Source organism: Sycon ciliatum, chromosome 4, assembly GCF_964019385.1.
Source record: "Sycon ciliatum chromosome 4, ocSycCili1.1, whole genome shotgun sequence".
NCBI classification, from domain to species: Eukaryota; Metazoa; Porifera; class Calcarea; order Leucosolenida; family Sycettidae; genus Sycon; species Sycon ciliatum.
The window spans coordinates 14,566,857-14,590,082 of record NC_088646.1 but is presented as its reverse complement, the minus strand read 5'-3'; the positions used below and the strand labels follow the sequence as shown (position 1 = coordinate 14,590,082).

The following is a 23,226-nucleotide window of genomic DNA, read 5'->3' as shown; positions in this document are numbered from 1 at the left end:
TTGTTTTTTTATAATTTTTTTCATGCACACACATCACATCACATACTCTGCATGCACTGGCTGTTGGTAACCACCGAGGAGAATGAAAGAAAAGTCGGGAGGAGTCTGAGAAAGAGAAGAAAGACTTGCACACGCACACACACAATAGAATTGTACCGCACAATTAATCGAATATGACGGTAGCATGGGGTGTACGTTCCAAGCGGCAGGGAGGCCCAGAGGCCCCGCACAATACACTGCCGCAGAAGCATGGTACACTGTACCTTACAAGCTACAATGTCACATCCAATCACCCAGCTCTCCCGGCATTAAAATCACCCAGCTCTCCCGGCATTAGAATATAACAAGCTGTAAACTGCTTAGTGGTTGACGATAGGGGAAGCATTCATGCTGCGCTCCTTGTAAGCCCATGGGGTACAAGCAGCCATGCTAGCAACCGTGAGTTTCATGCGGGGAGCATCTCCTCAGTACACACAAACACACACACACACACACACACACACACCATTGGACCATTGGACGCCCATCGCCGGAGGCGATGATAGCGATGCTACAGCAGAAGCCATATCAGCTTGTGCTGGGATTGCACCATTCAACAGCTTGCAAGGCTGAAGAATTGACCGCTACACCACACAGCTACACACACACAGACACAGACACACACACACACACACACACACACACACACACACACACACACACACATGCGCACAAGCCCACTGCTATGACATAACGACGACCATGATCCACGCACAACAAGCAAGAAAGCAGCAGCAAGCAGCAACAAGCGGCAACAAGCAGCACACTCGGAAAATTATTTTTTTCAGACACATGCAAAATTGAACGTTGACCGTTGATGTCCTCTGCATCACTGTAGATGTTTGCAGCAGTAATAGCGTGCGTTACAGTGGCCCACAGTTCTGTCCGATGCACGTCTGAAGGCAAAGAAAAATATCACACAAATACAGTGGAACATAGATTATCCCCACATCACCTATCCGCAAGATCAAGTATCGGAATGGCAGCCGGAAGGCCGATTACCCGGAATGGCAGGTCATCCAAAATTTCCAAAAAATATAAACAATAAAAAGATGACAACGCAGTACTTGATTTCACCAATGCACTCGTGTAGTCTGTAGATATACCAGGTAAGTGTGTGCTGCTAGCATGCCCGTCGTCAATGCATGGTAGTACGTATTTTCGATGATGAATCTGTATCACACGCATGTACATGGTCATTCTATGAGCCCTATGCTACAAGCTTATTTGTACATGGTCATTCTATGAGCCCTATGCTACAAGCTTATTTGTACATGGTCATTCTATGAGCCCTATGCTGCAAACTTATTTGTACATGGTCATTCTATGAGCCCTATGCTACAAGCTTATTTGTACATGGTCATTCTATGAGCCCTATGCTACAAGCTTATTTGTACATGGTCATTCTATGAGCCCTATGCTACAAACTTATTTGTACATGGTCATTCTATGAGCCCTATGCTACAAGCTTATTTGTACATGCTCAGGTAGAATAAGGACACTTTTCTGGTGCCGCTGTACTTCAAGATCAGCGCTGCAACTCGCCATGGTGATAATGTGGCTGACGTCATGTTACCAAGGAAAACATGGCGTTTGGCCGTGTTCGCCGCACTCGAGCGCTCACCTTTTTTCACAATCTTGTTTTGAAAAATACTTCAAGTCTTTTGCAGCACTTTTGGAGGCCAGTCACATCGCGATCTGTACGAGTATCTTTATCGTGGCCATTGTCTTGTGTCGTTTTGAGCTCGAATAGCTTTCTCTGATGAAGGATTCAAAATATATCATGACGTTCTCTTTTATCGTGGGCATGAAGCTCCCCACTCGCAGCGGGGATGACATCGGACGGAATAAATGTGTCGAGTCCCGAGCAGGAGTTCTGCTGACACAAGTGATTAGCTCCTCGCGACCTGGGGCATGTGAGGACTACAGTTCTAGTTGGGCAATACCCCACGGACACATCTAGCTGGAAGCGCAGAGTCGATTGAGAAAAATGACCAAGATCATAAAGAAGGCTTGTTTGCTTCCACAAAATGTTTTAGTAGCCGAGTCCACGCACTGAAAACTGCACTTGCATTGTTCCTGTCCAGTCGACTAGTCATACAGTACATCAGTGCAGTACAGAGTGCACTTGCAAGTCACTACGACACGAGCACAGTCGCGTGTACAGACTCTGTTCACAGTTGTGACCAGCGATCGCGCGTGGGAGTCAAGTACCCTACTCAAGTGCGCATGCTCGGCTCGCTGCATGCACTGTCTGTAGATCTACAGCAGATTGCTGGTGTGATGCACTACATGTACAGCACAGTCATTCATGTGTAAGAGACAATGTCGGCTATTTTGAAACGGCAATGACAGCTTCATCCATAAACGCGGAGCGTTGGGAATGTCTTTGGCGAATGAGAGCTGTTGCATTGGCTAGCTGTACATCCCAGCAAGCGGGAATGTGCTGGATATCGATACTAAACACCCGTTCATCGCGGTGGTGAGTCTGAACAGACTCCGAGGTACGACAGCTTCGTATACTAAATGTGTACAGTGCGTATGGTGAAACAAGTCGATACTGGTTTCCAGCGAAATGTTGTTATCTATGTACAATATCCACCAATATCCTTTATCTAGGGCCCAAAGGCTATCCAGTTCACCAGGATTTGTGGCCTTACTATTTTTCGTTTTCTCCGCGTTTTGGGTTGAAATCTGAACATAAAAAGTAGCACTGATGACGTCATTCAGCTCGTAATTTAAATTTGATATTGGAAATCGATGACAACTAACCCAATGTATCACCACAGAAAATTTGGTTGAAAAATATTAATGTATGCCAAAGTTATTACCAATACAAGTTTTGTACACACATGATCACCTTATTATACCTGAGTGGTCATTCTATGAGCCCTATGCTACAAGCCTATTTGTACATGGTCATTCTATGAGCCCTATGCTACAAACTTATTTGTACATGGTCATTCTATGAGCCCTATGCTACAAGCTTATTTGTACATGGTCATTCTATGAGCCCTATGCTACAAACTTATTTGTACATGGTCATTCTATGAGCCCTATGCTACAAACTTATTTGTACATGGTCATTCTATGAGCCCTATGCTACAAACTTATTTGTACATGGTCATTCTATGAGCCCTATGCTACAAGCTTATTTGTACATGGTCATTCTATGAGCCCTATGCTACAAACTTATTTGTACATGGTCATTCTATGAGCCCTATGCTACAAGCTTATTTGTACATGGTCATTCTATGAGCCCTATGCTACAAGCTTATTTGTACATGGTCATTCTATGAGCCCTATGCTACAAACTTATTTGTACATGGTCATTCTATGAGCCCTATGCTACAAGCTTATTTGTACATGGTCATTCTATGAGCCCTATGCTACAAGCTTATTAATTTGTACATGCTCATTCTATGAGCCCTATGCTACAAGCTTATTTGTACATGGTCCTTCTATGAGCCCTATGCTACAAGCTTATTTGTACATGGTCATTCTATGAGCCCTATGCTACAAGCTTATTTGTACATGGTCATTCTATGAGCCCTATGCTACAAACTTATTTGTACATGGTCATTCTATGAGCCCTATGCTACAAGCTTATTTGTACATGGTCATTCTATGAGCCCTATGCTACAAGCCTATTTGTACATGGTCATTCTATGAGCCCTATGCTACAAACGTATTTGTACATGGTCATTCTATGAGCCCTATGCTACAAGCTTATTTGTACATGGTCATTCTATGAGGCCTATGCTACAAACTTATTTGTACATGGTCATTCTATGAGCCCTATGCTACAAGCTAATTTGTACATGGTCATTCTATGAGCCCTATGCTACAAGCTTATTTGTACATGGTCATTCTATGAGCCCTATGCTACAAACTTATTTGTACATGGTCATTCTATGAGCCCTATGTAACAAACTTATTTGTACATGGTCATTCTATGAGCCCTATGCTACATGTACATGGTCATTCTATGAGCCCTACGCTACAAGCTTATTTGTACATGGTCATTCTATGAGCCCTATGCTACAAACTTATTTGTATATGGTCATTCTATGAGCCCTATGCTACAAGCTTATTTGTACATGGTCATTCTATGAGCCCTATGCTACAAGCTTATTAATTTGTACATGCTCATTCTATGAGCCGTATGCTACAAGCTTATTTGTACATGGTCCTTCTATGAGCCCTATGCTACAAGCTTATTTGTACATGGTCATTCTATGAGCCCTATGCTACAGACTTATTTGTACATGGTCATTCTATGAGCCCTATGCTACAAGCTTATTTGTACATGGTCATTCTATGAGCCCTATGCTACAAGCTTATTTGTACATGGTCATTCTATGAGCCCTATGCTACAAGCTTATTTGTCACTCTCTCATTATACGAACATTTCCCCCATCTGAGTCCCTTCTGAACAATGTCTGCCCAGAAGGGTTTTGATGCGATTGACGTTATGTATCTAATATTGACTGAGTAAGAGGTCAATATTGGAAATAAAAGCCGAGTAAAAGACCGAGGCGAAAGTATGTAGCTAGCCTGAGCAGTGCAGACATGACCATGGAAGAGTACATAGCTAGCCTGAGCAGTGCAGACATGACCATGAAAGAGTTTATACTACGCACATGCACACCAGTACTTGTACAACTAAAGTGCGATGCACAATATCACTTCTCTGATGTGATGAGCGTCAAGCGAAAGTCTTTTCACATCGCGCAAAACAGTCTTCGATGCACAATGCACAGCACATCGCAGCGAAATCCAGGAGGGCACGTACAGTCCAAAACTGTACGCGAGCCGCAGAACTTGTGTCACGTGTGCCTGCCGTGAAACAGTGACGCGCATCGCTCGTCGCTAGTCGGCGAAGTTGAACTGGGCTCAATTTCCCGCGATGCAACCTTTCACGGAGCTGCGACAGCCTGCAATGCAAAGTTTTGCAGAAAAATAACTCTTGATCACATGGCTCGTCGCTCATCACGTCGCAGAAGTGATATTGTGCATCGCGCTTAAAGGGGAAGTTAAGGCAAAAATTAAAATTTCACCAGTTGTAGTCTTCGGGGTGCTGAGTCGAATGGTCTTGGTCCGAGGAAGCTGAGACGCTCCCTTCCTACTTGAATCCCAATCGAACTCGCGCACTTCCACCGAAACTGGGTGACTGCGCCCTACGAGATGGGGATTTGTATGCAAAATGTCACTAAAAGCGCCATTTCGTTCTTATAAAAGCACGGATGACCGCGATTGGCCCATATGTTGTAGTCTTTTGGACGCTGAGTCGACTGGTTTTGGTCCGAAAAGGCTGCGATGCAGCGTTCCGCCTTTATTCCCAATCGAACATGGTTGAACAAGCGGTCACGTGCTCCTGCGTACACCAGTCACCTGGTCACCGTGCCTGCAGGGTACAACTTACTAGCCTGTTTGACCTTTTTTGGGTGCAGTCCTGTCACTCGAGTTGAACCTTGGTGTGAAAGTTGTCACCTGCTGGCGTGGTGACCAGGTGATTTTGGCACCCAGGAGCACGTGACCACTTGTTCAACCATGTTCGATTGGGAATAAAGGAGGAACACTGCATCGCAGCCTTTTCGGACCAAAACCAGTCGACTCAGCGTCCAAAAGACTACAACATATGGGCCAATCGCGGTCATCCGTGCTTTTATAAGAACGAAATGGCGCTTTTAGTGACATTTTGCATACAAATCCCCATCTCGTAGGGCGCAGTCACCCAGTTTCGGTGGAAGTGCGCGAGTTCGATTGGGATTCAAGTAGGAAGGGAGCGTCTCAGCTTCCTCGGACCAAGACCATTCGACTCAGCACCCCGAAGACTACAACTGGTGAAATTTTAATTTTTGCCTTAACTTCCCCTTTAACATGGCGTCAATATGGTCGAGGGCCGCATCGGTACTGGGTGCCTCACGTCGCAGAAGTGATATTGTGCATCGCGCCGCTTAACATGGCGTCAACATGGTCGAGGGCCGCATCGGTACTGGGTGCCAAATATGCATTTCATGTTGAATTTCACCGAGCGCAACAGCAGTAAACACACTGACTATTGACAACATTGGAAGTATCGCAACTACACTTGACGGGGCATGGAATAACTGAATGTTGCCTACAAGACTAGAAGAGTATGCCAAAGCTATCATCCGACTTACTCTTCGAACGCTCCGTGAAGGGCAATCAAAGTGCAGCTTGTCTCTTCCAAGCAGTACGCATGTGCTGGGGCTTGCGTGTCCGCAAATCTGCTGTGTCCGATCCTCAGCCGGATGTCGACGCCCATTGCATCACAGTGAGTGGTTGCAATAACAATAGTGTGTTGCACTTGCCCACAGTGGGTGGTTGCAATAGCGATAGTGTGTTGCACTTGTCCACTGTCTAGTTTGATGCACGTCTGCAGAGAAAGTTGAAAATGAACACATACACACTGTGAATTCAGCATGTTCTTGTGGCCTCCCAATCGCTGTCCCGGACAGAGAGTGCATTTCAAAAAAATACGAGTAGACAAGAAGTGTTTCACACCTTTTCGGCTGGGTCTTCTTTGGCTGAAACGATTATACCGATTACTCGGTAATTACTCGTTGGAAAAGATATCGAACGAGTATTTTAGTTGCTATCGGCTTATCGGCTTGAAAAAAGTACACTTTTGACGGCGAGAGGTAACATTTCTACCGTGCATGCATTCATTGTCCTATCAAAAAGCATTGTGACGTATGCCGGTACACCTGATACACTGAACTGCGCGGCGTGGAGCTTGCAGTGCGGGTCAAACACTGCAACAGACTCCAGTTCACGCGTGCCATGCAGTGTATGCAGCACAGGTGGTGACCAGGTGACCGTAGCAGCAAGAAAAACGTTTCACTTAATGGGAATGAATATCATCGACTCGTCTTGAAAATTGTAGTTTTTCCCTTGTTACAACTGCATTGTAGTGGAATCACTGTTTCTCGAACACTCACCTTTGCCAAGGTGTTCTCCAGCGAACCGAGGACTGGATTGTTGATGAATTTTTGAGTGTGGTATGGAGAAACATACTTCTGTTCGAGCGAAGAAAAAAACGCGTTCTACTGACAGAGCAGGATGGGCTACCTCTTCGCTCACCTCGCGTTGGAAAACTCATCGATATTCCAACTCGGTCACCCTGCAGGCGCGGCTACTGAATTGGACTAGAGAACTTCGACTTCTGCAGCATCGGACAAGCGCTGCAACTAAAAATTACTTGTCGAAATTGGTTTACTTGGCAACTCCACCAGTCGCCCACGTTTGTCTCATCGCACGGGACTCAGAAATTCGCCGACCTGGATCTCGACTGGGTAGCGGCAGTTGGTCATTGCAGTTCGAAAGAGGAACAATGAAACAGTATTGCTGTAACTCAGAGATTCACGTACGGGCGATCGACAGCCTCATAACACGGTTGGCTAGTGCTAAGTAATGATAATCAATAGTTGCAGGAATATTTTATTGATCTCTCCCTCTACAAAACCTGAGTACTAGTATACCATGCCCTACACCCAGATGTATACCGTAAAATCCGCTGCAAACGCCCACCCCATTCTAGAAAGATCTGCAAGCGTGTCCACACTGACCCCATGCACGGTCACCCCTACTGTACGAAAGGACTTCTCACACCGTAGCGCGAAGACCGCTTTGCTACGGTAAACTATGTCCACTTTCCTGGTTCAAAATCCCGTTCTGTACTAGCTTCGAGCTAGCTAGTAGCGATGATGTTGGTTGTTCTATTTCGCAAATTCTGCCGAAAAACAAAGTAGCGAATAACAGAGTATTTGCAGGAACCAAATACAGCTCTGACGGTGTTTCAAGCCATTTCCAAATCACGCAGCGCGCAAAGGCAAGGGTTTTTCTCGACCACTTCAGAGTTTTCAACAAGTTAGCAGCGACTTACTTTATAGGAGTAGCTTCTGTGACATCCCCCCCTCCCCCCCCCCCCCCCCCCTGTAAAGTGTTCAACTTACAACTGCAATACTGCGAACGGTCAAGTTGTTGACTGCCGCTTCGTCAGAAGCCCGACATGGCACTGCAGAAATTTCGTGATTTGCAAACCAGATGGATTCTATGGCATAACCATATGGAGAACGAACTAATACCAAAGACAACTTCGAATGAAAGGAAATCTCGACGAAGTTTTCTTTGCAGCAAGAGAATGACAATCGCTTTTGCAGAGCCTCCTGGTAAGACATAGGCAGTTTGTAGGCATTACAGTCGTTCTCGTACGTATTCGACCTCCATGCCAGCTTTCTACAACTAGATTGACCTGAGGAAGAGTGTGTTGCTCCCTACATGGGAGCTCGCGGTTTTCCTGCCGACTTGAATTCTCACTTGACATATATATATATTGACCTAAAAAAGACGAAAATAGTATGGACCCGCCGGATTGGGCGTTTGCTGCGAAGTGGGCATTTGCAGCGGACTTTACGGTACATGTACAGAGCACTCACTCGAGCTATCACGTGTAGAATTCATATCCACGGAATACACTAAAAAATTATTAATCCGATTTAAAAAAAAACTGATCCCGTGCCAATGATTGTGTCAAGTGTGCCATATAGAGTGAAAATATGTCGCTAATCCGATAAGCCAATCTTTATGATATCAGCTAAGCCACTAAGGAAATATCACGATCGTTTCAGCCCTAGTCTTCTTGTCTTTGTTTTTTTCCTTGATGCCATCAGTGATGTCTTTGCTTCACAGCTCTGCTCATACACATTTCTTTTTTTGCTGTAGACTACTGTTGTGGACTTTGGAATTCATTGAGAAGCCAAGTGGCCGCGGGGCGCTGACCTTGCAGCTGCGAGCACTGCTGGTCCATTTTTACAGTGTGTACGTGAACTGAAGCAGTGCATGTATACACTGTAAAACAGTGAGCACAGCTGCAGCAGCCCCGGTTATTCCATCAGATTTCAATGTCCACAGCAGTATGTTTCTGCTTTCAAGTATGTTTCATTACAAAAGAGAGAGAGAGAGAGAGAGAGAGAGAGAGAGAGAGAGAGAGAGAGAGAGAGAGAGAGAGAGAGAGAGAGAGAGGGAGAGAGAGAGAGAGAGAGAGGGAGAGAGGGAGGGAGGGAGAGAGAGAGAGAGAGAGAGAGAGAGAGAGAGAGAGAGAGAGAGAGAGAGAGAGAGAGAGACAGAGTGAGAGAGACACAGAGAGAGACACAGAGAGAGACAGAGAGAGACAGAGAGAAACAGAGAGAGACAGACAGAGACTGACATACAGAGGCAGACGGAGGATCAGACTCCAAACTCGAAATGCTGGACCCTAAGTTGCTTGCCTAGACAAATTGTCGCCAGATATTTGATGTACATGTACATAAACGGTTGTGACAAACTACCAGCGCCCTGTAAGCATTTCAAACATTGTGAAAGCAAGCAAATTGCGAGCTAACTTACCAGTTTCAATGACCGACGAACAACGGAAGCCAGCATCATGCGTGGACGGCATCTCCGACGACACTGCAGCAGACCCCGATGACGCTGCAACAGACCTAGATGATGATGTAGCAGACCCCGAAGACGCTGTAGCGGACCTCGATGACGCTGTAGCAGACCTCGATGACGCTGTAGCAGACCTCCATGACGCTGTAGCAGACCTCTATGACGCTGTAGCAGACCTCGATGACGCTGTAGCAGACCTCGATGACGCTGTAGCAGACCTCCATGACGCTGTAGCAGACCCCGATGACGCTGTAGCAGACCTCGATGACGCTGTAGCAGACCTCGATGAAGCTGTAGCAGACCTCGATGACGCTGTAGCAGACCTCGATGACGCTGTAGCAGACCTCGATGACGCTGTAGCAGACCCTGATGACGCTGTAGCAGACCTCGATGACGCTGTAGCAGACCTCGATGACGTTGTAGCAGACCCCGATGACGCTGTAGCAGACCCCGATGACGCTGTAGCAGATCCCGATGACGCTGTAGCAGACCTCGATGATGCTGTAGCAGACCTCGATGACGCTGTAGCAGACCTCGATGACGCTGTAGCAGACCTCGATGACGCTGCAGCAGACCTCGATGACGCTGTAGCAGACCTCGATGATGCTGTAGCAGACCTCGATGACGCTGCAGAAGACCTCGATGACGCTGTAGCAGATCCCGATGACGCTGTAGCAGACCTCGATGACTCTGTAGCAGACATCGATGACGCTGTAGCAGACCTCGATGACGCTGTAGCAGACCCCGATGACGCTGCAGCAGAGAGAGTGAGTGAGTGTGAGAGAGAGACAGAGAGAGAGAGAGAGAAAGTGAGAGACAGAGATAGATAGATAGAGAGACAGAGAGAGAGTGAGAGTGAGAGAGAGAGAGATAGATAGATAGAGAGATAGAGAGAGAGATAGAAACCCACAGTTCGGCCCAGGGTGAACAGGGGCGTCACCGGACCCCTTTACAGGGGGGTGCACAGAAATTTTGCCCAGCAAAATTGAGTATGACACTATTCTTCGAATTCGGTGTGTCTTGCCAAAAATAACTTGAGCAGTTCATGGGGTCGACTGCAGCGCTAGTGCATAATCATAAATGGGTGACAGTGTAAAGAAGGGCAATCGATACCGAAGCATAACAGCATTGCTGCGTGCCGGTTCTTCGTCAGGTCCCTCATCGTCCGATTCCCCTGGCCCAGCTGCAACAGGAATGGCTTCGTCGTCTCGCCTCACTTCTGGGTTCGCATTCCTCCGAAAAAGTTCGCTGATAGCGAGCTGGCCAGACGCTTTCCTTTTTTGAGAAGACGACATTTTGAGAGGAAACAGCTCCAAAGACTCTTCAAGTGTGGTGAGACTGGTGACCTGGCTAACTTACTTGTGACCACACTGAATTATTGATTTCTTCTGTTTCAAACAAACACCCAGCACGCCGCCGCAGCGCGCAGTACACTTTTCATCATAACCAGGAGTTCGCAAAAAAAGCAAGGTCGAATTTTTTAGGGGGTGCACGTGCCCCCTGTGCCCCTCACGGGTGACGCCCCTGGTGAACGTCTCCTACTGTGTGTGTGTGTGTGTGTGTGTGCGTGCGTGTGTGCGTGTGTGTGATACCAGGATACCATATTATATCCATGAGCAACATAGAACATTGCTGCAGGAGAGGGGTGGGTGCACAAAAGAAAGAGTAGAACGTCTTGGTCACCAGGAAAGAAACTGCTTGTACAAGTAAAACACGCGCACACACACACGCAGACATTTTGGAGGCCTTAGAAACATATAAATCTTACGGGGGTGGCTGTGTGGTGAGGAGGATCCAACATAGCAAACTGTCCAGCATACCGCAGCCAACCTGAGGAAGGGATGTTGAGTGAAAATCCAATATCCATCTCTAATTGTCAAGCAACACCTTGGAGTCACACGGCTGCCCCAAACCCCTCACGTTCTCAAGCATTTCAAGTCACCACACATCCCTTGTAGCAGTGAGGTTATTACAAAACATTTTCATTGTTCATCACCAAGCAACACCTGCCCGAATCACCCTATGCGGAGTCACAAGTCTATCCAAAAATTCACATCATAAAGTTTTTCAAGTAACCCCACCCCGTATGACGGTGCAATGCTAAAAACAACACCGCTTCATCCCTCCCTCAACTAAGGAACACCTGACCAAATCACTTGCCGGAACAACCGGGCATGGAATCAATTCGGCTGCCCAAATTATAAAGCACATCAGCGCCACAGAATTACCCTGAAGGCGTGTGGTTTAATGCAAGATTGACTCGTCGACTCGTTCAATGCCAAGCAACACTTACGCCAAATCAACGGGCATGGAATCATTTCGGCTGATGTTGAATGCAAGACTGACTCATCGACTCGTTCACTGCCAAGCCACACAAATCCCGAATGACCGGGCATGGAGTCACTCGGCTGCCTCGCATTATCAAGCATATCAGAGCCCAACACTACCCTTGAAGGAGTGAGGTTGAATGCAAGAATGACTCATCGTTCACCGGAAAGCAAACCACATCCCGAATAACCAGGTATGGAGTTAAAAAGACTTCTCCACATTATCAAGCATATCAAAGCCCCACACTTCCCGTGAAAGAGTGAGGTTGAATACAAGACCGACTCATCGACTCGTTCACTGCCAAGCAACACACATCCCGAATCACCGGGCATGGAGTCACTTAGCTGCGCCGCATTGTCAAGCATATCAGAGCCCCACACTTCCCTTGAAGGAGTGAGGTTGAACGCAAGAATGACTCATCGTTCACTGCCAAGCAACACACATCCCGAATCACCATGTACGGAGTTACAAGACTTCTCCACATTATAAAGCGTATCAGCGCCCCACACTTCCCGTGAAGGAGTGAGGTTGAATGCAAGACTAACTGATCGACTCGTTCATTGCCAAGCAACGCACATCCTGAACCACCGGGCATGGAGTCACTTCGCTGCCCGGCATTATCAAGCAAATCAGAGCCCCACACTTCCTTTGCAGGAGTTAGGTTGAACGCAAGAATGACTCATCGTTCATTGCCAAGCAACACACATCCCGAATCACCAGGTATGGAGTTACAAGGCTTCCCCGAATGATCAAACATATCAGAGCCCCACACTTCCCTTGAAGGAGTGAGGTTGAATGCAAGACTGACTCATCGACTCGTTCACTGCCAAGCAACACACATCTCGAATCACCAGGTATGGAGTTACAAGACTTCCCCACATTATCAAGCATATCAGAGCCCCACACTTCCCTTGAAGGAGTGAGGTTGAACACAAGACTGACTCATCGACTCGTTCACTGCCAAGCAACACGCATCCCGAATCACCGGGCATGGAGTCACTTGGCTGCGCCGCATAATCAAGCATATCAGAGCCCCACACTTCCCTTGAAGGAGTGAGGTTGAACGCAAGAATGACTCATCAACTCGTTCACTGCCAAGCAACAAGGATCGCAAGTAGACGGGCGTGGAATCATTTGGCTTCCCCACATTATCAAACATATCAAATTCCCACATTTATCTTGAAGGAGTGAGGTTGAATGCAAGACTGACTCAACGACTCGTTCACTGCCAAGCAACACACATCCCGAATCACCGGGCATGGAGTCACTTAATTGCCCCACATTATCAAGCATATCAGATCCCCACACTTCCCTTGAAGGAGTGAGGTTGAACGCAAGAATGACTTGTCGTTCACTGCCAAGCAACACACATCTCGAATCACCAGGTATGGAGTTACAAGACTTCCCCACATTATCAAGCATATCAGAGCCCCACACTTCCCTTGAAGGAGTGAGGTTGAACACAAGACGGACTCATCGACTCGTTCACTGCCAAGCAACACGCATCCCGAATCACCGGGCATGGAGTCACTTGGCTGCGCCGCATAATCAAGCATATCAGAGCCCCACACTTCCCTTGAAGGAGTGAGGTTGAACGCAAGAATGACTCATCAACTCGTTCACTGCCAAGCAACAAGGATCGCAAGTAGACGGGCGTGGAATCATTTGGCTTCCCCACATTATCAAACATATCAAATTCCCACACTTATCTTGAAGGAGTGAGGTTGAATGCAAGACTGACTCAACGACTCGTTCACTGCAAAAGCAACACACATCCCGAATAAGTGGGCATGTGGTCACTTGGCTCACCGCATATGAAGCATATCAGGGCCCTACACTTCCCTTGAAGGAGTGAGGTTGAATGCAAGAATGACTCATTGTTCACTGCCAAGCAACACACATCCCGAATCACCAGGTATGGAGTTACAAGGCTTCCCCGCATTATCAAGCAAAACAGAGCACCACACTGCCGTGAAGGAGTGAGGTTGAACGCAAGACTGACTCATCAACTCGTTAACTGCCAAACAACAAATATCGCAAGTAGACGGGCGTGGAATCATTTGGCTGCCCCACATTATCGAACATATCAAATTACCACACTTCACTTGTAGGAGTGAAGTTGAATGCAAGACTGACTCATCGACTCGTTCACTGCCAAGCAACACATATCCCGAATCACCGGGCATGGAGTCACTTGGCAGCGCCGCATTATCAAGCATATCAGAGCCCCACACTTCCCTTGAAGGAGTGAGGTTCAACGCAAGAATGACTCATCGTTCCCTGCCAAGCAACACATCCCGAATCACCAGGTATGGAGTTACAAGGCTTCCCCACATTATCAAGCATATCAGAGCTCCACACTTCCTTTGAAGGAGTGAGGTTGAATACAAGACCAACTCATCGACTCGTTCAATGCCAAGCAACACACATACTGAATCACCGGGCATGGAGTCACTTGGCTGCGCCGCATTATCAAGCATATCAGAGCCCCACACTTCCCTTGAAGGAGTGAGGTTGAACACAAGAATGACTCATCAACTCGTTCACTGCCAAGCAATAAATATCGCAAGTAGACGGGCGTGGAATCATTTGCCTTCCCCACATTCTTAAACATATCAAATTCCCACACTTCCCTTGAAGGAGTGAGGTTCAACGCAAGAATGACTCATCGTTCCCTGCCAATCAGTACATCCCGAATCACCAGGTATGGAGTTACAAAGCTTCCCCACATTATCAAGCATATCAGAGCCCCACACTTCCCTTGAATGAGTGAGGTTGAATACAAGACTGATTCATCGACTCGTTCACTGCCAAGCAACACGCATCGCGAATCACCGGGCACGGAGTCACTTGGCTGCCCCACATTATCAAGCATATCAGATCCCCACACTTCCCTTGAAGGAGGGAGTTTGAACGCAAGGATGACTCATCATTCACTGCCAAGCAACACACATCCCGAATCACCAGGCATGGAGTCACTTGGCTGCCCCGCAATATCGAGCATTACAGGGCACAGCACTGCCGTGAAGGAGTGAGGTTGAATGCAAGATTGACTCATCAACTCGTTCATTGCCAAGCAACTCACATCTTGATTCACCGGGCATGGAGTCGCTTGGCTGCCCCGTATTATCAAGCATATCAGAGCCCCACACTTCCCTTGAAGGAGTGAGGTTGAACGCAAGAATGACGCATCGTTCACTGCCAAGCAACACACATCCCGAATCACCATGTATAAAATTACAAGGCTTCCCCGCATTATCAAGCATTTACAGAGCCCCACACTTCCCTTGACGGAGTGAGGTTGAATGCAAGACTTACTCATCGACTCGTTCAATGCCAAGCAACACACATCCCGAATCACCGGGCGTGGAGTCACTTAGCTGCGCCGCATTATCAAGAATATCAGAGCCCCACACTTCCCTTGATTGAGTGATGTTGAACGCTAGAATGACTCATCGTTCACTGCCAAGCAACACACATCCCGAATCACCGGGCATGGAGTCACTTGGCTGCCCCGCATTATCAAGCATTCCAGAGCACCACACTGCCGTGAAGGAGTGAGGTTGAATGCAAGACTGACTCATCAACTCGTTCATTGCCAAGCAACACACATCCCGAATCACCGGGCATGGAGTCACTTGGCTGCCCCACATTATCAAGGATATCACAGCCCCACACTTCCGTTGAAGGAGTGAGGTTGAACGCAAGAATGACTCATCGTTCACTGCCAAGCAACACACATCCCGAATCACCAGGTATGGAGTTACAAGACTTCCCCACATTATCAAGCATATCAGAGCTCCACACTTCCCGTGAAAGAGTGAGGTTGAATGCAAGACTGACTCATTCACTCGTTCATTGCCAAGCAACACACATCTTGATTCACCGGGCATGCAGTCACTTTGCTGCCCCGCATTATCAATCTTATCAGAGCCCCACACTTCCCTTGAAGGAGTGAGGTTGAACGCAAGAATGACTCATCGTTCACTGCCAAGCCACACATATCCCGAATCACCAGGTATGGAGTAACAAGGCTTCCCCACATTATCAAGCATTTCAGTGCCCCACACTTCCCTTGAAGGAGTGAGGTTGAATACAAGACTGATTCATCGACTCGTTCACTGCCAAGCAACACACATCCCGAATCACCGGGCATGGAGTCACTTGGCTGCCCCACATTATCAAGGATATCAAAGCCCCACACTTCCCTTGAAGGAATGAGGTTGAACGCAAGAATGACTCATCTTTCACTGCCAAGCAACACACATCCTGAATACCTATGTATGGAGTAACAAGGCTTCCTCACATTATCAAGCATATCACAGGCCCAAACTTCCCGTGAAAGAGTGAGGTTGAATGCAAGACGGACTCAACGACTTGTTCACTGCCAAGCAACACACATCCTGAATCACCGGGCATGGAGTCACTTGACTGCCCCACATTATCAAGCATATCAGAGCTCCACGCTTCCCTTGAAGGAGTGAGGTTGAACGCAAGAATGACTTATCGTTCACTGCCAAGCAACACACATCCCGAATCACCGGGCATGGAGTCACTTAGCTGCGCCGCATTATCAAGCATATCAGAGCCCCACACTTCCCTTGAAGGAGTGAGGTTGAACGCAAGAATGACTCATCGTTCACTGCCAAGCAACACACATCCTGAATACCTATGTATGGAGTTACAAGGCTTCCTCACATTATCAAGCATATCACAGCCCCAAACTTTGCGTGAATGAGTGAGGTTGAATGCAAGACGGACTCAACGACTCGTTCACTGCCAAGCAACACATATCCCGAATCACCGGGCATGGAGTCACTTGACTGCCCCACATTATCAAGCATATCAGAGCTCCACGCTTCCCTTGAAGGAATGAGGTTGAACGCAAGAATGACTTATCGTTAACTGCCAAGCAACACACATCCCGAATCACCATGTATAAAATTACAAGGCTTCCCCGCATTATCAAGCATTTACAGAGCCCCACACTTTCCTTGAAGGAGTGAGATTGAATGCAAGACTGACTCATCGACTCATTCACTGCCAAGCAACACACATCCCGAATCACCGGGCATGGAGTCACTTAGCTGCGCCGCATTATTAAGCATATCAGAGCCCCACAGTTCCCTTGAAGGAGTTATGTTGAACGCTAGAATGACTCATCGTTCACTGCCAAGCAACACACATCACGAATCACCGGGCATGGAGTCACTTGGCTGCCCTGCATTATCAAGCATTACAGAGCACCACACTGCCGTGAAGGAGTGAGGTTGAATGCAAGACTGACTCATCAACTCGTTCATTGCCAAGCAACACACATCTTGATTCACCGGGCATGGAGTCACTTGGCTGCCCCACATTATCAAGTATATCAGAGCCCCACACTTCCCTTGAAGGAGTGAGGTTGAACGCAAGAATGACTCATCGTTCACTGCCAAGCAACACACATCCCGAATCACCAGGTATGGAGTTACAGAGACTTCACCACAATATCAAGCATATCAGAGCTCCACACTTCCCGTGAAAGAGTGAGGTTGAATGCAAGACTGACTCAAGGACTCGTTCACTGCCAAGCAACACACATCCCGAATCACCGGGCATGGAGTCATTTGGCTGCCCCACATTATCAAGCATATCAAAGCCCCACACTTCCCTTGAAGGAATGAGGCTGAACGCAAGAATGACTCATCTTTCACTGCCAAGCAACACACATCCTGAATACCTATGTATGGAGTTACAAGGCTTCCCCACATTATCAAGAATATCACAGCCCCAAACTTCCCGTGAAAGAGTGAGGTTGAATGCAAGACGGACTCAACGACTCGTTCACTGCCAAGCAACACATATCCTGAATCACCGGGCATGGAGTCACTTGACTGCCCCACATTATCAAGCATATCAGAGCTCCACACTTCCCTTGAAGGAGTGAGGTCGAACGCAAGAATGACTTATCGTTCACTGCCAAGCAACACACATCCCGAGTCACCATGTATAAAGTTACAAGGCTTCCCCGCATTATCAAGCATTTACAGAGCCCCACTATTCCCTTGAAGGAGTGAGATTGAATGTAAGACTGACTCATCCACTCATTCACTGCCAAGCAACACACATCCCGAATCACCGGGCATGGAGTCACTTAGCTGCGCCGCATTATCAAGCATTACAGAGCCCCACACTTCCCTTGAAGGAGTGAGGTCGAATGCAAGGCTGACTTATCGACTCGTTCATTGCAAAGCGACACACAACCCGAATCACAGGGCATGGAGTCACTTGGCTGCCCCGCATTATCAAGCATATCAGAGCCCCACACTTCCCTTGAAGGAGTGAGGTTGAACACAAGAATGACTCATCGTTCACTGCCAAACAACACACATCCCGAATCACCAGGTATGGAGTTACAAGACTTCCCCCACATTACCAAGCATATCAGAGCCCCACAAGTCCAGTGAAAGAGTGAGGTTGAATGGAAGACTGACTCAACGACTCGTTCACTGCCAAACAACACACATCTTGAATCACAGGGCATAGAGTCAATTGGCTGCCCCACGTTATCAAGCATATCAGAGCCCCACACTTCTCTTGAAGGAGTGAGGGTGAACGCAAGAATGACCCTTCGTTCACTGGCAAGCAACACACATCCCGAATACCCATGTATGGAGTTACAAGGCTTCCCAGCATTGTCAAGCATATCAGAGCCCTGCACTTCCCTTGAAGGAGTGAGATTGAATCCAAGACTGACTCATCGACTCCTTCACTGCCAAGGAATACACATCCTGAATCACCGGGCATGGAGTCACTTGGATGCGCCGCATTATCAAGCATATCAGAGCCCCACACTTCCCTTGAAGGAGGGAGGGTGAACGTAAGAGTGACTCATCGTTCACTGCCAAGCAACACATCCCGAATTACCAGGTATGGAGTTTTCTTCCCCACATTATCAAGCATATCAGGGCCCCACACTTCCCGTGAAGGAGTGAGGTTGAATACAAGACTGACTTCTCGACTCCTTCACTGCCAAGCAACACACGTCCCGAGTCACCGGGCATGGAGTCACTTGGCTGCGCCACATTATCAAGCGTATCATATCCCACACTTCCCTTGAAGGAGTGAGGTTGAACGCAAGAATGACTCATTGTTTACTGCCAAGCAACACACATCCCGAATCACCAGGTATGGAGTTACAAGACTTCCCCACATTATCAAGCATATCAGAGCCCCGCACTTCCCGTGAAGGAGTGAGGTTGAATGCAAGACTGACTCATCGACTCGTTCACTGCCAAGCAACACACATCCCGAATCACCAGGCATGGAGTCACTTGGCTGCCCCGCATTATCAAACATATCAGAGCCCCACACTTCCCTTGAAGGAGTGAGGTTGAACGCAATAATGACTCAACATTCACTGCCAAGCAACACACATCCCGAATCACCAGTTATGGATGTACAAGGCTTCCCCACATTATCAAGCATATCAGAGCCCCACACTTCCCTTGAAGGAGTGAGGTTGAATACAAGACTGACTCATCGACTCGTTCACTGCCAAGCAACACACATCCCGAATCACCGGGCATGGAGTCACTTGGCTGCCCCACATTATCAAGCGTATCAGATCCCCACACTTCCCTTGAAGGAGTGAGGTTCAACGCAAGAATGGCTCATTGTTCACTGCCAAGCAACACACATCCCGAATCACCAGGTATGGAGTTACAAGACTTCCCCACATTATCAAGCATATCAGAGCCCCACACTTCCCTTGAAGGAGTGAGGTTGAATGCAAGACTGACTCATCGACTCGTTCACTGCCAAGCAACACACATCCCGAATCACCGGGCATGGAGTCACTTGGCTGCCCCGCATTATCAAGCATTACAGAGCACCACACTGCCGTGAGGAAGTGAGGTTGAATGCAAGACTGACTGATCAACTCGTTCACTGCCAAGCAACACATATCGCAAGTAAACGGGCGTGGAATCATTTGGCTGCCCCACATTATCAAATAATCAAATTCCCACACTTCCCTTGAAGGAGTGAGGTTGAATGCAAGACTGACTGATCGACTTGTTCAATGCAAGACTAAATTACCGTTCAATTCGCAGCAACGAACACCCCGAATCACCAGGTTTGTAGTTACTAGGCATGCCCCATTATTTACATGGTACTAGGTCAAGAACGTTTAGAATACGGGAACAAATATTTCCATGATTTCCAATATGGGCGGCTTACCTTTTTTTGCGCTCCACATTTTGCTATCGGTTGATGTCTTCACTTCATCCTATTCTTTCAAATTTGTTCAAGCGCTAATGGGGTTCCGTTTTCCGTGAAGGATTTCTTTCGACAGTCCTAGTGTAGTTATTGCTGAACTAATCAAATTCTACGATCCATTCAAGCGGCAGCTAGCTGTCGCATGGAAGCAGGCTCTCACTTTGACACAAAAAAAAGAGGACAGTTTGTTTGAAGCAAACCCAGGCGCTAGGAGAAACGCCAGAGATGCAGTTCTCATGATTAATTGTGAGACGCATGCGTGCTGAGTCGGTGTTGTACCATTATTTTCCCCGCCGCCCGTAAACCAGTTGAAACCAGTGCAACACATGCAGGGAGCGGTTGTAGCTGCATGGTGAACTAACTTACTATGATTGTTACGTACATATTATGTAAACCTAATAATTATGGAACTGGATGGAACTGGTGAGAACCTGATGAAAGACATTTTTCAGTGGTTGGAACTGGATGAAACCGGTTGGAACTGGATGAAACCGGTTGGAACTGGATGTAACTCTGGGTCCGGAACTTACTTACTTGACCTGGCCTGGAGTGCTGGACTCAGTTCTCTTCGCGCTCCGCTTGCATGGTTACCATGGTTACGCTGGCCTAAATCATGCAGTTTTCTGTTTTGCCAGCACTGGCAGCAGTAATCTACTGAGTACTGGCAGTTGACTACGACTACGATTAGGGGCGCGTTCGAGGAGTTTCGTTTTTCTGAAGAGGTGTCTGAAGAGGTGGCCTCTTCAGAAAAACGAAGCTCCTCGAAACTCCTCGAAACTCCACAACCTCATCCGATGGGAGAGGTGGATTAGTTTCGAAGAGTTTGGAATAGGTAGCTACGTCACGTAGTACGTGGAGATGGTAGATCTGATCGAACGTCATCATCGCCATGACAATTCCACTGAAAAACTCTAAAATGATGGAAATCGTTCAAATGCAGTAAGGCCACTAAGCTGTCCCCGGGGAAAATTGCAATTCCGCGGCCGCGTTTTTTTCCGCTTTTTTTGCGATTTTTTAACCCTTTACCTTCTGTGTGTACATGAATCGACCGAATTTGGTCGATGGACATGCATGCACTAAAACATTCGTAACTCGATCAATTATTGACGGAATCTCAAAAACCAAATATGTAGGAAGAAGCCGACGAGCCCAGCTGTTCACTGCAACAATCGGCGAAGAGCGGCGATGCCGCATTCCAAAGATATTGCGCTCGACATTTCAGTCACGGCAAAAGTCGATTTTTTTCTGAGTGACTGGCCTTGAGCTGGGGATTTTCCCTCTCCTGACATGCTGAGTCACATGTGCATGTTTTGAGCGCGTCGGCAGCATAAAAAGAAACCCAGGACAACAAATTTGAAATGTTTACGATGAAGGAGTGAGAAATGGCTGACGAGGAGAGAATTTTCTCGGATACCCAGCGATGGGGAGTATTTGAAGCACCCTGGCGTTGGATATGTGATCTCAGTAGTGTCCAGTTTGAGCTCATTGTACGCAGCTCGTGGAGAGCTTTCCAGAATGCCTAAGAGTGTGAAAATCGGTCGACTATAACCAAAGATAATCTCAGAATGAGGTGAGAAATATCGCATTAGGAACTGCCTGGGAATTATGGTCAGAAGGTAAAGGGTTAAAAGACCGCGTTTTCCGCGATTTTCCCGCGTTTTTTGAACTTTTTTGTTGCACTACACGTACACACATGTACACAGTGCACTGTTCGGTCAGCAACGTCTCATCGTGGCGGCTTTTTACTCAAATATGACGAGTGCTTACACCAGAGACTTGTAACTGATTGATTTCACTACATACTCACTGAAAATTGCCGCAGATCAATATTATTCACCGCATATTTACCGCATATTTACCGCAAATTCACCGCAAATTATGCAATATTATGCCGCGTTTTTCCCCGCGTTTTTTGCGATTTTTTTCCGCAATTTTCCCCGGGGACAGACTAAGGGGGACACATCAACTAATCTTTTTATAAAATCTGTTTGAACAGTTGATGAAGACGCGCCCTAGATCTACTACTACGTGTACATGTAGGTGGAATCCTGATAATTCGAACCTCAAAATGCTAGGAAAAAACTTCTAATTAGGCCAAACTAAAGAAGGTGTGTGGTTCGACTAACATGGACATTTTTTTTACGGGCGGGCGGGCGGATTTTTTTTTTTTAATATATTTTTTAGTACATGTAAATACACTGTACTGCCTTTAGACACCCAGTACATCGGCATTATTACGCAGTGTTATGCCATGCATACATGTTGTATAAAGGGATCACTGGCTAATACTTTGAAACATTGTGTAGCTCTGGAACGAGAAGAGAATAACAAGCGGTGACTCTGACTGTCCAAATCATCAAGCAAATGAAGAACGATGCGAGTTGAAAGTAAGTTCGGGAACTACTTCGAAGTACAAATTGTACAATGTACCGGTACATGTATTGCTAGTTTGGTGTCGGCGTGCACGAATACATGGGCTTTTTCCATCGACGCTTCCTGTGCTTGCACACATGGAGCAGCAACTTACCGGTACAGGTGAAATATCGTTCCCAATACACGAGGAAAGTGCAATCTCGTCTGTCCTTCATCCCAAAACAGAAGGCCGTCCTTAATCTGGAACGAGGCAATCACTCTCAACCGGACGGTCACTTCAAAATAAGTCTCGCCAGTCTGCCGGTGGTCGTATCGAGTAGACTCTACTACCAGCACAAGGCAGCAGTCGTACCACTCACTGCACTGCACTGCAGTACAACTACAAGTCAAGTCCAAAAGCCAAAGGAGCCGCCTGCGTCCGCAGACTCACGCTGCACAGCACGTAGACGTGGACGTGTTCAGTCCACGTACGTCAGTCACACGACAGCCCGCCGAAAAAAAGTTACGGTCGGGCTGAAAAATGTACGGTCGGTCGGGTTAGTCGAACCACAGACCTTCTTCAGTGTGGCCTTAGTAGTAATTACCCGGACATTCTAATGATCGAAATATGAACCCACAACACAATAATATTTATGTATGTCAAAATGGTCTCGTGGTCATGTACTATAATAGTACTACAATGTAGTACTACTGTACTACTGTACTAGTATTACTAGTACTTTAGTAGTAGTACTACTACTAGTACTAAGTACTAGTACTACTACT

The 23,226-nt window shown here is 47.1% G+C and overlaps 1 protein-coding gene and 1 long non-coding RNA gene across 2 annotated transcripts; both read right to left on the bottom strand.

Moving 5' to 3' along the window:
• Nucleotides 1-235: 235 nt before the first annotated feature.
• On the bottom strand, nucleotides 236-9,744 carry LOC135813627 (uncharacterized). Its single transcript, XM_065326695.1, has 3 exons — nucleotides 9,454-9,744; nucleotides 6,207-6,442; nucleotides 236-935 (listed from the first exon to the last, which is right to left on the bottom strand). Exons 1-3 carry the CDS (start codon nucleotides 9,490-9,492, stop codon nucleotides 869-871), a joined length of 342 nt encoding a protein of 113 aa, XP_065182767.1. The 5' UTR covers nucleotides 9,493-9,744; the 3' UTR covers nucleotides 236-868.
• Nucleotides 9,745-9,913: 169 nt separating this feature from the next.
• LOC135814611 (uncharacterized) lies at nucleotides 9,914-13,078 on the bottom strand. Its single transcript, XR_010553199.1, has 3 exons — nucleotides 11,792-13,078; nucleotides 11,267-11,328; nucleotides 9,914-10,251 (listed from the first exon to the last, which is right to left on the bottom strand). It is a non-coding gene; the product is annotated as an uncharacterized LOC135814611 (long non-coding RNA).
• Between the last annotated feature and the right edge of the window lie 10,148 nt (nucleotides 13,079-23,226).

Excerpts from the sequence above, each read along its gene's own strand:
- LOC135813627 (XM_065326695.1), bottom strand. The coding sequence starts at position 9,492 with ATGATGCTGGCTTCCGTTGTTCGTCGGTCATTGAAACTG. Across the intron at positions 6,443-9,453 it reads TTCGTCGGTCATTGAAACTG|ACGTGCATCAAACTAGACAG; the intron begins GTAAGTTAGCTC and ends CTTTCTCTGCAG. Across the intron at positions 936-6,206 it reads CTTCACGGAGCGTTCGAAGA|ACGTGCATCGGACAGAACTG; the intron begins GTAAGTCGGATG and ends CTTTGCCTTCAG.